Source organism: Haliotis rufescens, unplaced genomic scaffold (genome assembly GCF_023055435.1).
Source record: "Haliotis rufescens isolate VD_foot unplaced genomic scaffold, xgHalRufe1.0.p SCAF_2, whole genome shotgun sequence".
Classification (NCBI taxonomy): domain Eukaryota; kingdom Metazoa; phylum Mollusca; class Gastropoda; order Lepetellida; family Haliotidae; genus Haliotis; species Haliotis rufescens.
This window is the reverse complement of record NW_025963890.1, coordinates 41,985,052-41,999,787: the sequence shown is the minus strand read 5'-3', so window position 1 is coordinate 41,999,787 and position 14,736 is coordinate 41,985,052. Positions and strand designations below refer to the sequence as shown.

The following is a 14,736-nucleotide window of genomic DNA, read 5'->3' as shown; positions in this document are numbered from 1 at the left end:
TTGTTATAAGACCATGTCAAATATTGACCCTGAACAAAATTCACGGGGAGTATTATGCTTCTGTAATGGGAAAACACCCTTCTTATCCATTTCATCGATCCTTGGCCATTTTCCAGTCTGATGTGTTTAAGAGCTCCTATTTCCTTAATGGTATTGCTAATTTGATATAATTACATACATTTGTGCTGTGTGATGAGCCCTACTGAGAAGCTGAGAGAGTATCGTCTTTGTCATCTAATAAATACAAACACGTAGGCCCCTATTGATTCCATCACGTATCTCTCCTAGGATGACACAGAAAGAGTGGTAATGCCTTGAGGAAGACCTGTTAACTACAACATTGTACAATGGCTCCAAGATTAACACAGCGCTGAATAGAAACACAGTTTGTTGGAATGGTGCAACGGGTTGCTGGACTGATGAATCATTGGACTGATGCTGTGTTTGAATTATTCTTGTGTTCATCAGAAATTGATAGTAAAACCATTTTCCATGTTTACCATAGATGATGAATAGATGAACGGAAATTTGTTTTCTGCTTTGCAAAATAGGTCACACGCTTGTCTATTGGATGTCGCCTAATACCATTGTAGCTGCATGATCTGGCTTGCTCGCTTGTTGGATCAGCATAGTTCACAGAAGGATTTTCAGGCCATTGGAAAAGTAGCCGTGGAAGAATTGATTGCCTTGTCATGTAGGCTTGCGATCTATTTACATCTTCCTGAGATTAGCAATTTCCGGGGCACATGATCCCAAGCGGTCTAATCCAAGAATATCAACCTGTCTTCCTAAATCGAATATCAACCTGTCTTCCTAAATCAGCATATATATGATTTGATTTAACATGTTGAGAGCAGGGATGCGGTGCTTGCCTTGAAAACATCTCGTGCAGCTGAACATGATAAAGTCGTCCTCCATTGCAGAGATGCATTGGGAACATGGGGTATTCCTATGTATTTGTTTGAGGGCTTCCAGACAACCCAGCACACCATGTTGATTGTAAAATTGAACCAAGATTTGATAATTCTATTTACTTGATTAATCGGATTCAGATTTACCAGACATCAGCGAAATTGGCACTAGTCTTTGCCAAACTGCCCAATTGTTAAGGTATCACAGCGTTCCCGTTTACCGTTAATTACCAGTTTTTTACCGGTACAATTAGCATGATTAGGCTTGGACCGGTAATTTATGTGAAAATCTTTGGTGTTGAACAAAACATCGGTGATATTCATATAAGTACATTTTGCAAACAAAGTCCGCATGTTTGTTACCATCAGGGTTTCTCCTTGTCTATTTCTAGGTTAAATATCCATTTGTAGCGTCTCGAAATATTAAAAAAAAAGAAGAGAAAATTGTGACTGAAGTTTGTGTGAATGACGTATAGATCTAACTAAGTTACTTCAGAGATGACATTTTTGCACTGAACACGATGTTGAAAGAATTAAAACCAAATAATTTGTGTGAATGACGTATAGATCATGTAGATCTAACTAAGTTACTTCAGAGATGACATTTTTGCACTGAACATGCTGAACACGATATTGAAAGAATTAAAACCAAATAATTTTCATACGTTTTTCATTTGTTGAAAATTGGGATTGCAAAAATTAGGGGGGACTGGTAATTTTTAGAGTTGGCAGTCCACAAGGACTGGCAGTTTCAAAAGCCAGCAGAAACACTATCATAAGGACAAGTGGAAAATTGCCCTTTTTAAGAGTTTTGCTATATGTCATCATTATAACTTAATTAACGTTGCTGAACATGGAACCCTGCTGTGATGAACCCTGTTTATATAAGCAATTAGTGTTGGATAATGTTTTTATACCTGGTTTTTGGACTGCCTCTGTGGTGTAGTGGATAGAGCATCTTCACAGAGAGCAGAAGCTCACCTGGTTCTTGGACTGCCTCTGTGGTGTAGTGGATAGAGCATCTTCACAGAGAGCAGAAGCTCAGCGGTTCTATCTCCGGCCTCGTCATGCCATAAGATGCCAAAGATGGTACTTGTGGTTATCCTGCCCGGCGCTCGTGAATGAGGGGATAAGACACGAATTTGTGGGCTCGGAGTCAGTATACTCAGCGTTAGAAATTGGCACTAGTCCTGTAGTCCTTACCAAACTGCCCAATAGTAAAGGTATCCTAAGGACAAGTAGGAATTCGCCCATTTTTAAGGGTTTTGCTATATGTTATCATTATAAGGACTAGTGGACAAAAACTGTTAGTTTCTAACCCTGAAAAAAAATTACTGTGTCTGAGTGGGGTGAGATCATGGTATCTCAGTGGGCTAGCACTAAAAAACTGGCATTAGTCTGAGCTCTCTCTCTCTCTCTCTCACAGCACACACACACACACACACATAAGCATGTGTGAATGCACATTTCAATATAAGTTCAATAATCTTGGAATGCAACATTAAACCCTATTTCACCTCACCCATCTATACTTTTTTATGAGATAATCCCTATCTCTTGCCTATAGCTCTATATAATCTAGCATCACTTGTCAGACTGGAATAGATTAAAGGATAATCCTAATCATTTTGGGATTACGCTTATGAACCCTGCTCTCCAGTAATTACAACAGAGGAACACAGTGGAGTGGACAGTGAGAGAAAGAGTTAGGGCAGCATGGATTTCATGAAGCCCACGGCCAGCTGTTGAATGCTCTCAATGCATGTGCATGTGCATTAGTCATGCTGACTGGCGTACTGTGCCTGCATGCAGTCTGTAATTGACACATGGAGTGATGCAGGAGAAGGGGGATGCAGCATGGTCAGGGATGCAGGGACACACATTACCCTGATTGAGTTTGAGAAGGCGGGAACATGCACTCCATGTTGAATGGGGTTGTGACTTTGTGGTGAAGCAGGGGATTTGTGGGCCTGGCAGAAGAAGGGATGGTAACAATGGGACATAGGGTTTCACATCTGTGTGGGAGAATCACTAATTGTATGATGAATCTGATACATGGTGTGTTTGTAGTGTGGAGTATCAAGGGAAGGATCAATATGGGTTGCTGTTGCTGATAGTTAGATAAATATTGTTGAAAATGGGATATTGATTGGAGCAGATTAAACAGTGTCAAATGAGCTGGATTTGTGTCCGGCAGAATTGCAGGAATTTAGGGCTGGGACGAGTCCAAATCTACTACCCGGGTACCCGACCCCCTATTACCTGACCCTACCCGGGTACCCACTGCAAGTCTCAAGCATGCAAGAGCAGGGAACAAAATGTCTGATTGGTAATTGTTTTACCAGAGCCCTGGCTAAAACTATTTAGAAATTAGATACATGTATCAAACAATCAGATCATGCGTACACAGAAGTTGACTGAAGCTTTATCTTTACTCAAACAAATACAAGTCAAAAGGAATGTGTGCATCGTCAGAAAGAAATGCAAACATTAGTGCCTTATAGTGTAACCACTGAACTACAATTAGTTTTTGTCATTAAACAATATATCACATGACTAACCACGGGTTCGTGTAGTCCTGTGGGTACCCGGGTCCTACTCAGGACCCACCTGACCCGAGTACCCGAGGTACCCGTCCCAGCCCTACAGGAATTGCACTTCTTAGTACAGTTTGAAAGTAGCCATGGATGTGAAATTGACTGTTGTCAGTGGCTACTGACCGGTTAGGTTTAATTGCATGTGACATGTATGGGATGTGTGTGAAGCTATGTGAGTCAGTATCAATGATTAGGGAGGCTGTTCCAAGTGGTGGTTGACTTGGTGTGAGAAACACCGTAGAGGGTTGTGAGAGTGGAGTGGCTGTGCAAAAGATTCGTTCAAACAGAAGTGACGTTACATAATTTCTTCCTACATTATCAATTTCTATCACTGGGTTTGACAAAACTCCTGTTCATACAGCATGTTCAGACAAGTTGTTAGCTCACGGTTGAATAGGTGACTTTGATCTGTAGGGTGGATCATGTAGGGACAGAGTTCTATGCCCATTCACACACTGCAGCAAATAAATTATGCAGAAAATTCATCACTGACTCACCACAGAAAATAACTTTTATCTCGTGGATGCAAATAACAGAAAGCACTGAAAAACATGACAAGTTCAATTAATGCTTTGCAAGAATGTTTAACCAAATTATATAGCGTCAATTTGTTTCTTCACTTTATGTCAATTGCCATGATTTAGATGGACGAGGCCCGTGAAGATCCGGGGTAGAATAGGTCTTCAGCAACCCATGCTCACCGTAAAAGGCGACTATGCTTGTCGCAAGAGGCGACGAAAGGGATCGGGGGGTCCGGCTCACTGACTTGGTTGATGCATGTCATCGTATCCCATCTTCCGGTGTGTCTTGCAACAAAATTTCACAAATCATGTCATAGGGTATTGTGACAGGATTGTAAACTATGTGGTGCAGGCCTGGTCCATAGTGTGAAGACAGTCATAAGTCAATGTAAAAGTATGGGAGTTTCAATAACCTTAGTGCTATGATATCTTTGTGGATTGGACTCCTCAGAATTCTAAAGGTGGGCCGTTGTATGATATTAAATGGATATACCGTATATGACCGCGTATAAGCCGAATTTTGAGGACCAGAAAAAAGATTCTGTAGAAAGGGGTCGGCTTATCCACGGGATACACTTTCATGATAGTATTTTTCAGATCGTGATCTGTCAGAAACATCGCCTGAATGACGGTCCGATAGATTACAACTTCCCGAAAGTTTGGAAGTTGCCACGACTAGAGCCATTATTGTTATAAATTATCAATAAAGTTATTATTATACACCAATGTTGTCATTATTAAAAAAATGTTATGCATGTTACTACTTCCGATAATAAGTTTTCAATTGAATGTTCAAATTTTATTGTTCTTCGTAAACTCCACAATCTTTACATGTAACAATATATGTAATTCACAGCTATAATATATAATCCCCAGATAAAATCGCCAATAGCTATTACGTACGTTTTGCAAAGTTCATAAATTGATAGTGAACAAGTGTCTACCTTTATTGAAAGAGGCAAATAAATAACTGTATCGGCGAGTTATTCCGTTCGCCATTTGCAAAAACATGTGATCAGCTGTTTCCTGTGACGTCACAAACGGTGACCACTGTGATCATGGTGATTGCTTCCTGTTGTTTAAAGCAACACGGTACACAAGGAAATGAGCATTGATAATAACGGGCCGATTGGTATTGTCAGGTTGTTTACACAAACATTTTCAAGTTGTGGGTGCTTAGCGATCGTGTTGGGAGTAGGGGCTTAATTCCTTTGTTTTCGAGAGATTAGTTTAATAAACTGGAAAAGCCTGTGAGTAAGTGATGGTCATTCAATGTGTTCATAGTATGATAGTTTATTTAATTTAATTGGATTAACATACAATAGTGGTGTAAAGGGGGTTATAAAAGTTGGTATATTTTTACTGACTGACGTTTTCATCATGAGTTTTAAACGGAAAACGCCATGCTTACGATGCTGAATTCAAACTGCGAGTCTTCGCTCCAGCTGATATATTTTCTCATGGGTTCATAATTCTATATACACCGACTCACAAAATGGCGCTTGGTTGTTGATGGCAACATATAACGATCATTATGAGATTAAAAAAAACCACGAGAAACAGCTTCCCACATTATGAAAGTGGATGACTGGTTTGTTAAATCTTTATTCGAAATAATAATGACTTTTTCAATATAATTACAACGTTTTTCATCTTATATTTTTTAATATCTGCGAGTACCGGCACTCCAGTCCGACTTCGCAGTGTTTTTTGTCTTTCAATTCCTGATTCGGCTTATCTGCGGGTCATATCATTTTCTTTCGTATTTCAATGGTCAAATTAACACCTCGGCTTATCTACGGGGTCGGCTTATCCGCGGTCATATACGGTGACTTGTTTGAAGTATCATTCTAAACTCAATTGGATTATGCTGTGGATTGCATAGATGTCTGCCTATTCACACACGGCAGTGAATTTTTTTTTTTAAGTTAATAACGGCAAGTGATAAATATGATACTAAATTTGCTCCAGTGTACATGGTGTAATCCTAATTTAATAAATTTTATATAACTCGCAAACTGGTGAATAGTTTTGGTATCTGACTCGCTTTCACTTTTCATATACATGAACTATTCATAAGTTTTATGAAATATGTATTACATGGGAGGGAGTTCTATAGATATGATGATAATGCTGCAAAGCTGTTGCTGACCCCCTGTTTTCTGGAGGCAAGGGTTGTAAACAGGCCAGTCTCACAATTTAGTTGATGTCATGATTGTGATAGCACTGTTCTTCCATTCCAGGGTGTTCGCCAGGTAACTTCGGGTGGAAATGTAAGTTCCAGTGTGCGTGTCGTCGAGGGCCATGTGACAAGAACACCGGGTGGTGCGAGTCCGGGTGTCAGGAGGGGAAATATGGTGTCGGCTGTCAGCTCTGTGAGTAGAGGCAGGAGTTTGTTGCTACTCAGATGTGATCAGATGTATTCTAATGTCTACTGTGATCAGATGTATTCTAATGTCTACAGTGATCAGATGTATTCTAATGTCTACAGTGATCAGATGTATTCTAATGTCTACAGTGATCAGATGTATTCTACTGTCTACAGTGATAAGCCGTATTCTGCTGTCTACAGTGATCAGATGTATTCTAATGTCTACTGTGATCAGTCGTTTTCTACTGTATACAGTGATCAGTCGTATTCTACTGTCTACTGTGATCAGTTGTATTCTACTGTCTACTGTGATCAGATGTATTCTACAGTCTACAGTAATCAGTTGTATTCTACTGTAGGCAGTAGAATACGACTGATCACTGTAGAATACAACTGATTACTGTAGACTGTAGAATACATCTGATCACAGTAGACAGTCTACAGTAATCAGTTGTATTCTACTGTCTACAGTGATCAGTCGTATTCTACTGCCTACAGTTAACATGGTGAACAGTCATATTTTAATGTATTAATGATAATGTTCTACATAATAAAGTAATGAGTAATAATACTATGATATACAATCATGCTTTTCGATAATTTCTTTGCAGTTTTAAGCACATTCATACATATTTTTTCAGTGAACGAGTGCTTGTACGACAGCCAAGGTGTGAACTACACTGGGACACTGGGTGTCGGTAATGAAGGAAAGAAGTGCATCAGCTGGTCAGATCCTTTTGTGCAAGGGGAAGGATATACACTCGACAAATTTCCCCCTGGTGACAATCCCAAGAACTACTGTCGTAATCCTAAAAACAACTACGGAAAATATGGAGTCAAGCCATGGTGTTTCTTCTCCACTCTCCTGAAGAAGAATTTCGTGACATGTGGGGAGCTGAAGCCATGTTGTAAGTGCATATATTTAATTTGAAAATTGATTTCTATTATGGTAGAAAAGATATTCAGGGCATGTCACAAAGTGTTTGTGAGGTGCTGGGTCCAGGGCATTTCATGAAGAATTTGGAAAATAATGAGGTACTGGGTCAAGGGCAAGTCACTCATTACTGGGTCAAGGGCATGTCACGCTTTACTCGGTAAAGGGCATGCCATAAGATACTAGGTCAAGGCCAGGTCACTCATTACTGGGTCAAGGGCATGCCATAAGATACTGGGTCAAGTGCGGGTCACTCATTACTAGGTCAAGGGCATGCCATATGATACTGGGTCCAGGGCAGGTCACTCATTTTCGGTCAAGGGCAGGTCACTCATTACTGGGTCAAGGGCATGTCATAAGATACTGGGTCAAGGCCAGGTCACTCATTACTGGGTCAAGGGCATGCCATAAGATACTGGGTCAAGTGCAGGTCACTCATTACTGGGTCAAGGGCATGCCATAAGATACTGGGTCAAGTGCAGGTCACTCATTACTGGGTCAAGGGCATGTCGTAAGATACTGGGTCAAGGCCAGGTCACTCATTACTGGGTCAAGGGCATGCCATAAGATACTGGGTCAAGTGCGGGTCACTCATTACTGGGTCAAGGGCATGCCATATGATACTGGGTCCAGGGCAGGTCACTCATTCCTGGGTCAAGGGCAGGTCACTCATTACTGGGTCAAGGGCATGTCATAAGATACTGGGTCAAGGCCAGGTCACTCATTACTGGGTCAAGGGCATGCCATAAGATACTGGGTCAAGTGCAGGTCACTCATTACTAGGTCAAGGGCATGCCATAAGATACTGGGTCAAGTGCAGGTCACTCATTACTGGGTCAAGGGCATGCCATATGATACTGGGTCAAGGGCAGGTCACTCATTACTGGGTCAAGGACAGGTCACTCATAACTTGTTATCACCGGGTCCAGGGCAGGCATATGAGGTACAACGATTACATAGCATTCCTGGTAAACTGTGATACAAACCTTCGACAATTATGAATACATATTGCAATACATTCTATATATGTATGTATATAATGTATATTGAGCTAATACCTTAATAACTATTTCTGTGTATAGCACAAGTTGGGTCTTTAACATGTTATGTAATGAAAGGCAGTTTGGTAAGTATGTCATTGCTGTAACAAGATGGTGTAATATGCAGGAGGAGCAAGCAGCCTACGACACACGTGTGATGGCACCACCCAATATTACTTGATTGTACTGGACTATCATCTCCAGTAACGGCACCCAAAATGTTGTTACTGTTGCACATCTTTGCAGCCAACAGTATCTCCCTTGTTTGTGTCTTCCAGCTACACAACTCTTAGAAATTGATGGCAAGATATTGTAATACCAATCAAACTGCAGACCTACTTTGAGGTACTGTATGTTGGGTATTTGTGAGGTACTAGGTCCAAGGAAAATCACAAGTCATCTGGTCTTGGTCATTTCCTGAGATATTGGGTCCAGTGCTTAGTGTGACATAATCAGGCATGGGGCTAATGGGCAAGAACAGTTCTAAACTGTTTTGTTGTGAGCTTGAAATGAGTCAGCCTGGTTACGTTTTAGGAGGACGTTTATTCTTCCCATTGATGGGGGCGGTCGGGTAGCCTAGTGGTTAAAGCGTTCGCTCGTCACGCCGAAGACCCGGGTTCAATTCCTGACATGGGTACAATGTGTGAAGCCCATTTCTGGTGTCCACCGCCGTGATATTGCTGGAATATTGCTAAAAGCGGCGTAAAACCATACTCACTCACTCACTCACTCACTCACTCACTCACTCACTCACTCACTCACTCACTCACTCACTCACTCACTCACTCACTCACTCACTCACTCACTCACTCACTCACTCACTCACTCACTCACTTCCCATTGATGATACGGAGCAGTTCACCTTTGGAGTTCAGTTCCCCAACCCTCCCATTGTTAACATTGTTCGATAAATAATCCTTATAGATAAATACTTGTTTCCTTTTTGTACTTCAGCATGTCCAGATGGTCTGTTTGGGGCTGGCTGCCAATCTGTTTGTCACTGTCGGACTGTAGATGAGGTGTGTAACAAGTTGTTCGGAAGCTGCACCTCGGGCTGCGCAGCGGGATGGACTGGTCTCAACTGTCAGAGAAGTGAGTCACATGCTGTCATCATCAGTTCTGTGGAGAAATGTAGGATATAAAGTTGAATGTTTAAATCTGAAAGTGAATAAAACTGCAAAACATGATAGAGGGACTGAGATAGGTTGACACGTAAGGGTGAGGGGGAACATTGTCACTCTCTCCACCCGTCTCCTTCCTGTGATCTGCCAATGAGATGCATATGATAATATTTGTGTATGAACTGGAACATGAACACCTATGTACTCTTCCAGCGTGTCCGGAGGGCAAGTACGGCCAGGACTGTGCTCAGACATGTGGCCACTGTTACCAGAAGTCGTGTGACCCAGAGTATGGGGAGTGTCAGAAAAACTGTGAGGAAGGGTACAGTGGACTGTACTGTACAGACAGTGAGTATATCAGTAATGTGTAGGACTGTACAGATAGTGAGTATATCAGTAATGTGTGGGACTGTACAGACAGTGAGCATATAAGTGATGTGTAGGACTGTACAGATCATGCAGATAGTGAGTATATCAGTAATGTGTAGGACTGTACAGATAGTGAGTATATCAGTAATGTGTAGGACTGTACAGATCATGCAGATAGTGAGTATATCAGTAATGTGTAGGACTGTACAGAGTGAGTATATCAGTAATGTGTAGGACTGTACAGACAGTGAGTATATCAGTAATGTGTGGGACTGTACAGATCATGCAGATAGTGAGTATATCAGTAATGTGTAGGACTGTACAGATAGTGAGTATATCAGTAATGTGTAGGACTGTACAGATCATGCAGATAGTGAGTATATCAGTAATGTGTAGGACTGTACAGATAGTGAGTATATCAGTAATGTGTGGGACTGTACAGAGTGAGCATATAAGTGATGTGTAGGACTGTACAGATCATGCAGATAGTGAGTATATCAGTGATGTGTAGGACTGTACAGATAGTGAGTATATCAGTAATGTGTAGGACTGTACAGATAGTGAGTATATAAGTGATGTGTAGGACTGTACAGATCATGCAGATAGTGAGTATATCAGTAATGTGTAGGACTGTACAGATAGTGAGTATCTCGGTAATGTGTTGGACTGTACAGATAGTGAGTATCTCGGTAATGTGTAGGACTGTACAGATAGTGAGTATATCAGTAATGTGTAGGACTGTACAGATAGTGAGTATATCAGTAATGTGTAGGACTGTACAGATAGTGAGTATATCAGTAATGTGTAAGACTGTACAGATAGTGAGTATATCAGTAATGTGTAAGACTGTACAAATAGTGAGTATATCAGTAATGTGTAAGACTGTACAGATAGTGAGTATATCAGTAATGTGTAAGACTGTACAGATAGTGAGTATATCAGTAATGTGTAAGACTGTACAGATAGTGAGTATCTCGGTAATGTGTAAGACTGTACAGATAGTGAGTATCTCGGTGATGTGTTGGAGTGTTGGCAACATCATTTTTCTAGCCTCGGTGACTACTAGTTTCATGTGTTTCAGAATGTCCCAATTCACGCTACGGACGCAACTGTGAAGGAGAGTGTGGCAAATGTAAAGATGGAGAGCCCTGTAATAAGAACACTGGATTCTGTTTTCGAGGCTGCAGTAATGGATACAAAGGATACAAGTGTGATGAAAGTAGGTGGTCCATACCGATGTGATCAATCTGTCTGAGTAAATGTTGCCTACAAATAGAGTAGACAGCAGGTGATCCACACAGACATGATCAGTTGTCTCAGTAAGTTATCCACACAGACATAATCACTTGTCTCAGTAAGTGAACCACGCAGACATAATCAGTTGTCTCGGGAAGTTATCCACACAGACATAATCAGTTGTCTCAGTAAGTGATCCACACAGGCATGATCAGTTGTCTCAGTAAGTGATCCACAGTGACATAATCAGTTGTCTCAGTAAGTGATTCACACAGACACAATCAGTTGTCTCAGTAAGTGATCCACGCAGACATAATCAGTTGTCTCAGTAAGTGATCCACGCAGACGTAATCAGTTGTCTCAGTAAGTGATCCACACAGACATAATCAGTTGTCTCAGTAAGTGATCCACACAGACATAATCAGTTGTCTCAGTAAGTGATCCACACAGACATAATCAGTTGTCTCAGTAAGTGATCCACACAGACATAATCAGTTGTCTCAGTAAGTGATCCACACAGACACAATCAGTTGTCTCAGTAAGTGATCCACACAGACATAATCAGTGTGTCTCAGTAAGTGATTCACACAGATATAATCAGTTGTCTCAGTAAGTGATTCACACAGATATAATCAGTTGTCTCAGTAAGTGATCCACACAGGCATGATCAGTTGTCTCAGTAAGTGATCCACAGTGACATAATCAGTTGTCTCAGTAAGTGATTCACACAGACATAATCAGTTGTCTCAGTAAGTGATCCACACAGACATAATCAGTTGTCTCAGTAAGTGATTCACACAGACATCATCAGTTGTCTCAGTAAGTGATCCACACAGACATAATCAGTTGTCTCAGTAAGTGATCCACACAGACATAATCAGTTGTCTCAGTAAGTGATCCACACATACATAATCAGTGTGTCTCAGTAAGTGATTCACGCAGACATCATCAGTTGTCTCAGTAGGTGATCCACACAGACATAATCAGTTGTCTCAGTAAGTGATCCACACAGACATAATCAGTTGTCTCAGTAAGTGATCCATGCAGACATAATCAGTTGTCTCAGTAATTGATCCACACAGACATAATCAGTTGTCTCAGTAAGTGATCCATGCAGACATAATCAGTGTGTCTCAGTAAGTGATCCACACAGGCATAATCAGTTGTCTCAGTAAGTGATCCACACAGACATAATCAGTTGTCTCAGTAAGTGATCCACACAGACATAATCAGTTGTCTCAGTAAGTGATCCTTACAGACACAATCAGTTGTCTCAGTAAGTGATCCACACAGACATAATCAGTTGTCTCAGTAAGTGATTCACACAGATATAATCAGTTGTCTCAGTAAGTGATCCACACAGACATAATCAGTTGTCTCAGTAAGTGATTCACACAGATATAATCAGTTGTCTCAGTAAGTGATCCACACAGGCATAATCAGTTGTCTCAGTAAGTGATCCACAGTGACATAATCAGTTGTCTCAGTAAGTGATCCACACAGACATAATCAGTTGTCTCAGTAAGTGATCCACACAGACATAATCAGTTGTCTCAGTAAGTGATCCACACAGACATAATCAGTTGTCTCAGTAAGTGATCCACGCAGACATAATCAGTTGTCTCGGGAAGTTATCCACACAGACATAATCAGTTGTCTCAGTAAGTGATCCACACAGACATAATCAGTGTGTCTCAGTAAGTGATCCACACAGGCATAATCAGTTGTCTCAGTAAGTGATTCACACAGATATAATCAGTTGTCTCGGGAAGTTATCCACACAGACATAATCAGTTGTCTCAGTAAGTGATCCACACAGATATAATCAGTTGTCTCGGGAAGTGATTCACACAGACATCATCAGTTGTCTCAGTAAGTGATCCACACAGACATAATCAGTTGTCTCAGTAAGTGATCCACACAGACATAATCAGTTGTCTCAGTAAGTGATCCACACATACATAATCAGTGTGTCTCAGTAAGTGATTCTCGAGACATCATCAGTTGTCTCAGTAGGTGATCCACACAGACATAATCAGTTGTCTCAGTAAGTGATCCACACAGACATAATCAGTTGTCTCAGTAAGTGATCCATGCAGACATAATCAGTTGTCTCAGTAATTGATCCACACAGACATAATCAGTTGTCTCAGTAAGTGATCCATGCAGACATAATCAGTGTGTCTCAGTAAGTGATCCACACAGGCATAATCAGTTGTCTCAGTAAGTGATCCACACAGACATAATCAGTTGTCTCAGTAAGTGATCCACACAGACATAATCAGTTGTCTCAGTAAGTGATCCACACAGACATAATCACTTGTCTCAGTAAGTGATCCTTACAGACACAATCAGTTGTCTCAGTAAGTGATCCACACAGACATAATCAGTTGTCTCAGTAAGTGATCCACACAGACATAATCAGTTGTCTCAGTAAGTGATTCACACAGATATAATCAGTTGTCTCAGTAAGTGATCCACACAGGCATAATCAGTTGTCTCAGTAAGTGATCCACAGTGACATAATCAGTTGTCTCAGTAAGTGATCCACACAGACATAATCAGTTGTCTCAGTAAGTGATCCACACAGACATAATCAGTTGTCTCAGTAAGTGATCCACACAGACATAATCAGTTGTCTCAGTAAGTGATCCACGCAGACATAATCAGTTGTCTCGGGAAGTTATCCACACAGACATAATCAGTTGTCTCAGTAAGTGATCCACACAGACATAATCAGTGTGTCTCAGTAAGTGATCCACACAGGCATAATCAGTTGTCTCAGTAAGTGATTCACACAGATATAATCAGTTGTCTCGGGAAGTTATACACACAGACATAATCAGTTGTCTCAGTAAGTGATTCACACAGATATAATCAGTTGTCTCGGGAAGTTATCCACACAGATATAATCAGTTGTCTCAGTAAGTGATTCACACAGATATAATCAGTTGTCTCGGGAAGTTATACACACAGATATAATCAGTTGTCTCAGTAAGTGATCCACACAGACATAGTCAGTTGTCTCGGGAAGTTATCCACACAGACACAATCACTTGTCTCAGTAAGTGAACCACGCAGACATAATCAGTTGTCTCAGTAAGTGATCCACACAGACATAATCAGTTGTCTCAGTAAGTGATCCACACAGACATAATCACTTGTCTCAGTAAGTGGTCCACACAGACATAATCAGTTGTCTCAGTAAGTGATCCACACAGACATAATCAGTTGTCTCAGTAAGTGATCCACACAGACGTAATCAGTTATCTCAGTAAGTGATCCACGCAGACATAATCAGTTGTCTCAGTAAGTGATCCACGCAGACATGATCAGTTGTCTCAGTAAGTGATCCACACAGACGTAATCAGTTGTCTCAGTAAGTGATCCACACAGACGTAATCAGTTATCTCAGTAAGTGATCCACGCAGACATAATCAGTTGTCTCGGGAAGTTATCCACACAGACATAATCAGTTGTCTCAGTAAGTGATCCACACAGACATAATCAGTGTGTCTCAGTAAGTGATCCACACAGGCATAATCAGTTGTCTCAGTAAGTGATTCACACAGATATAATCAGTTGTCTCAGTAAGTGATCCACACAGGCATAATCAGTTGTCTCAGTAAGTGATCC

General features: G+C 40.9%; 1 protein-coding gene across 4 annotated transcripts in view; it reads left to right on the top strand.

Annotated features, from left to right (window-relative positions):
• The window catches only part of LOC124149416 (receptor-type tyrosine-protein phosphatase kappa-like), an 83,321-nt gene that overhangs the window by 33,347 nt on the left and 35,238 nt on the right, over positions 1 to 14,736 (top strand). For all 4 annotated transcript variants that reach the window (XR_007222270.1, XR_007222268.1, XM_048399996.1 and 1 more), the window contains exons 2-6: positions 6,273 to 6,404; positions 7,042 to 7,308; positions 9,329 to 9,466; positions 9,709 to 9,843; positions 10,946 to 11,083. Coding sequence is in view for 2 of the 4 variants with exons in the window: in XM_048399996.1 (XP_048255953.1) it covers positions 6,273 to 6,404; positions 7,042 to 7,308; positions 9,329 to 9,466; positions 9,709 to 9,843; positions 10,946 to 11,083 (810 nt within the window). In the remaining 2 variants the exon portion in view is untranslated. The remainder of the gene's footprint in view (positions 1 to 6,272; positions 6,405 to 7,041; positions 7,309 to 9,328; positions 9,467 to 9,708; positions 9,844 to 10,945; positions 11,084 to 14,736) is intronic.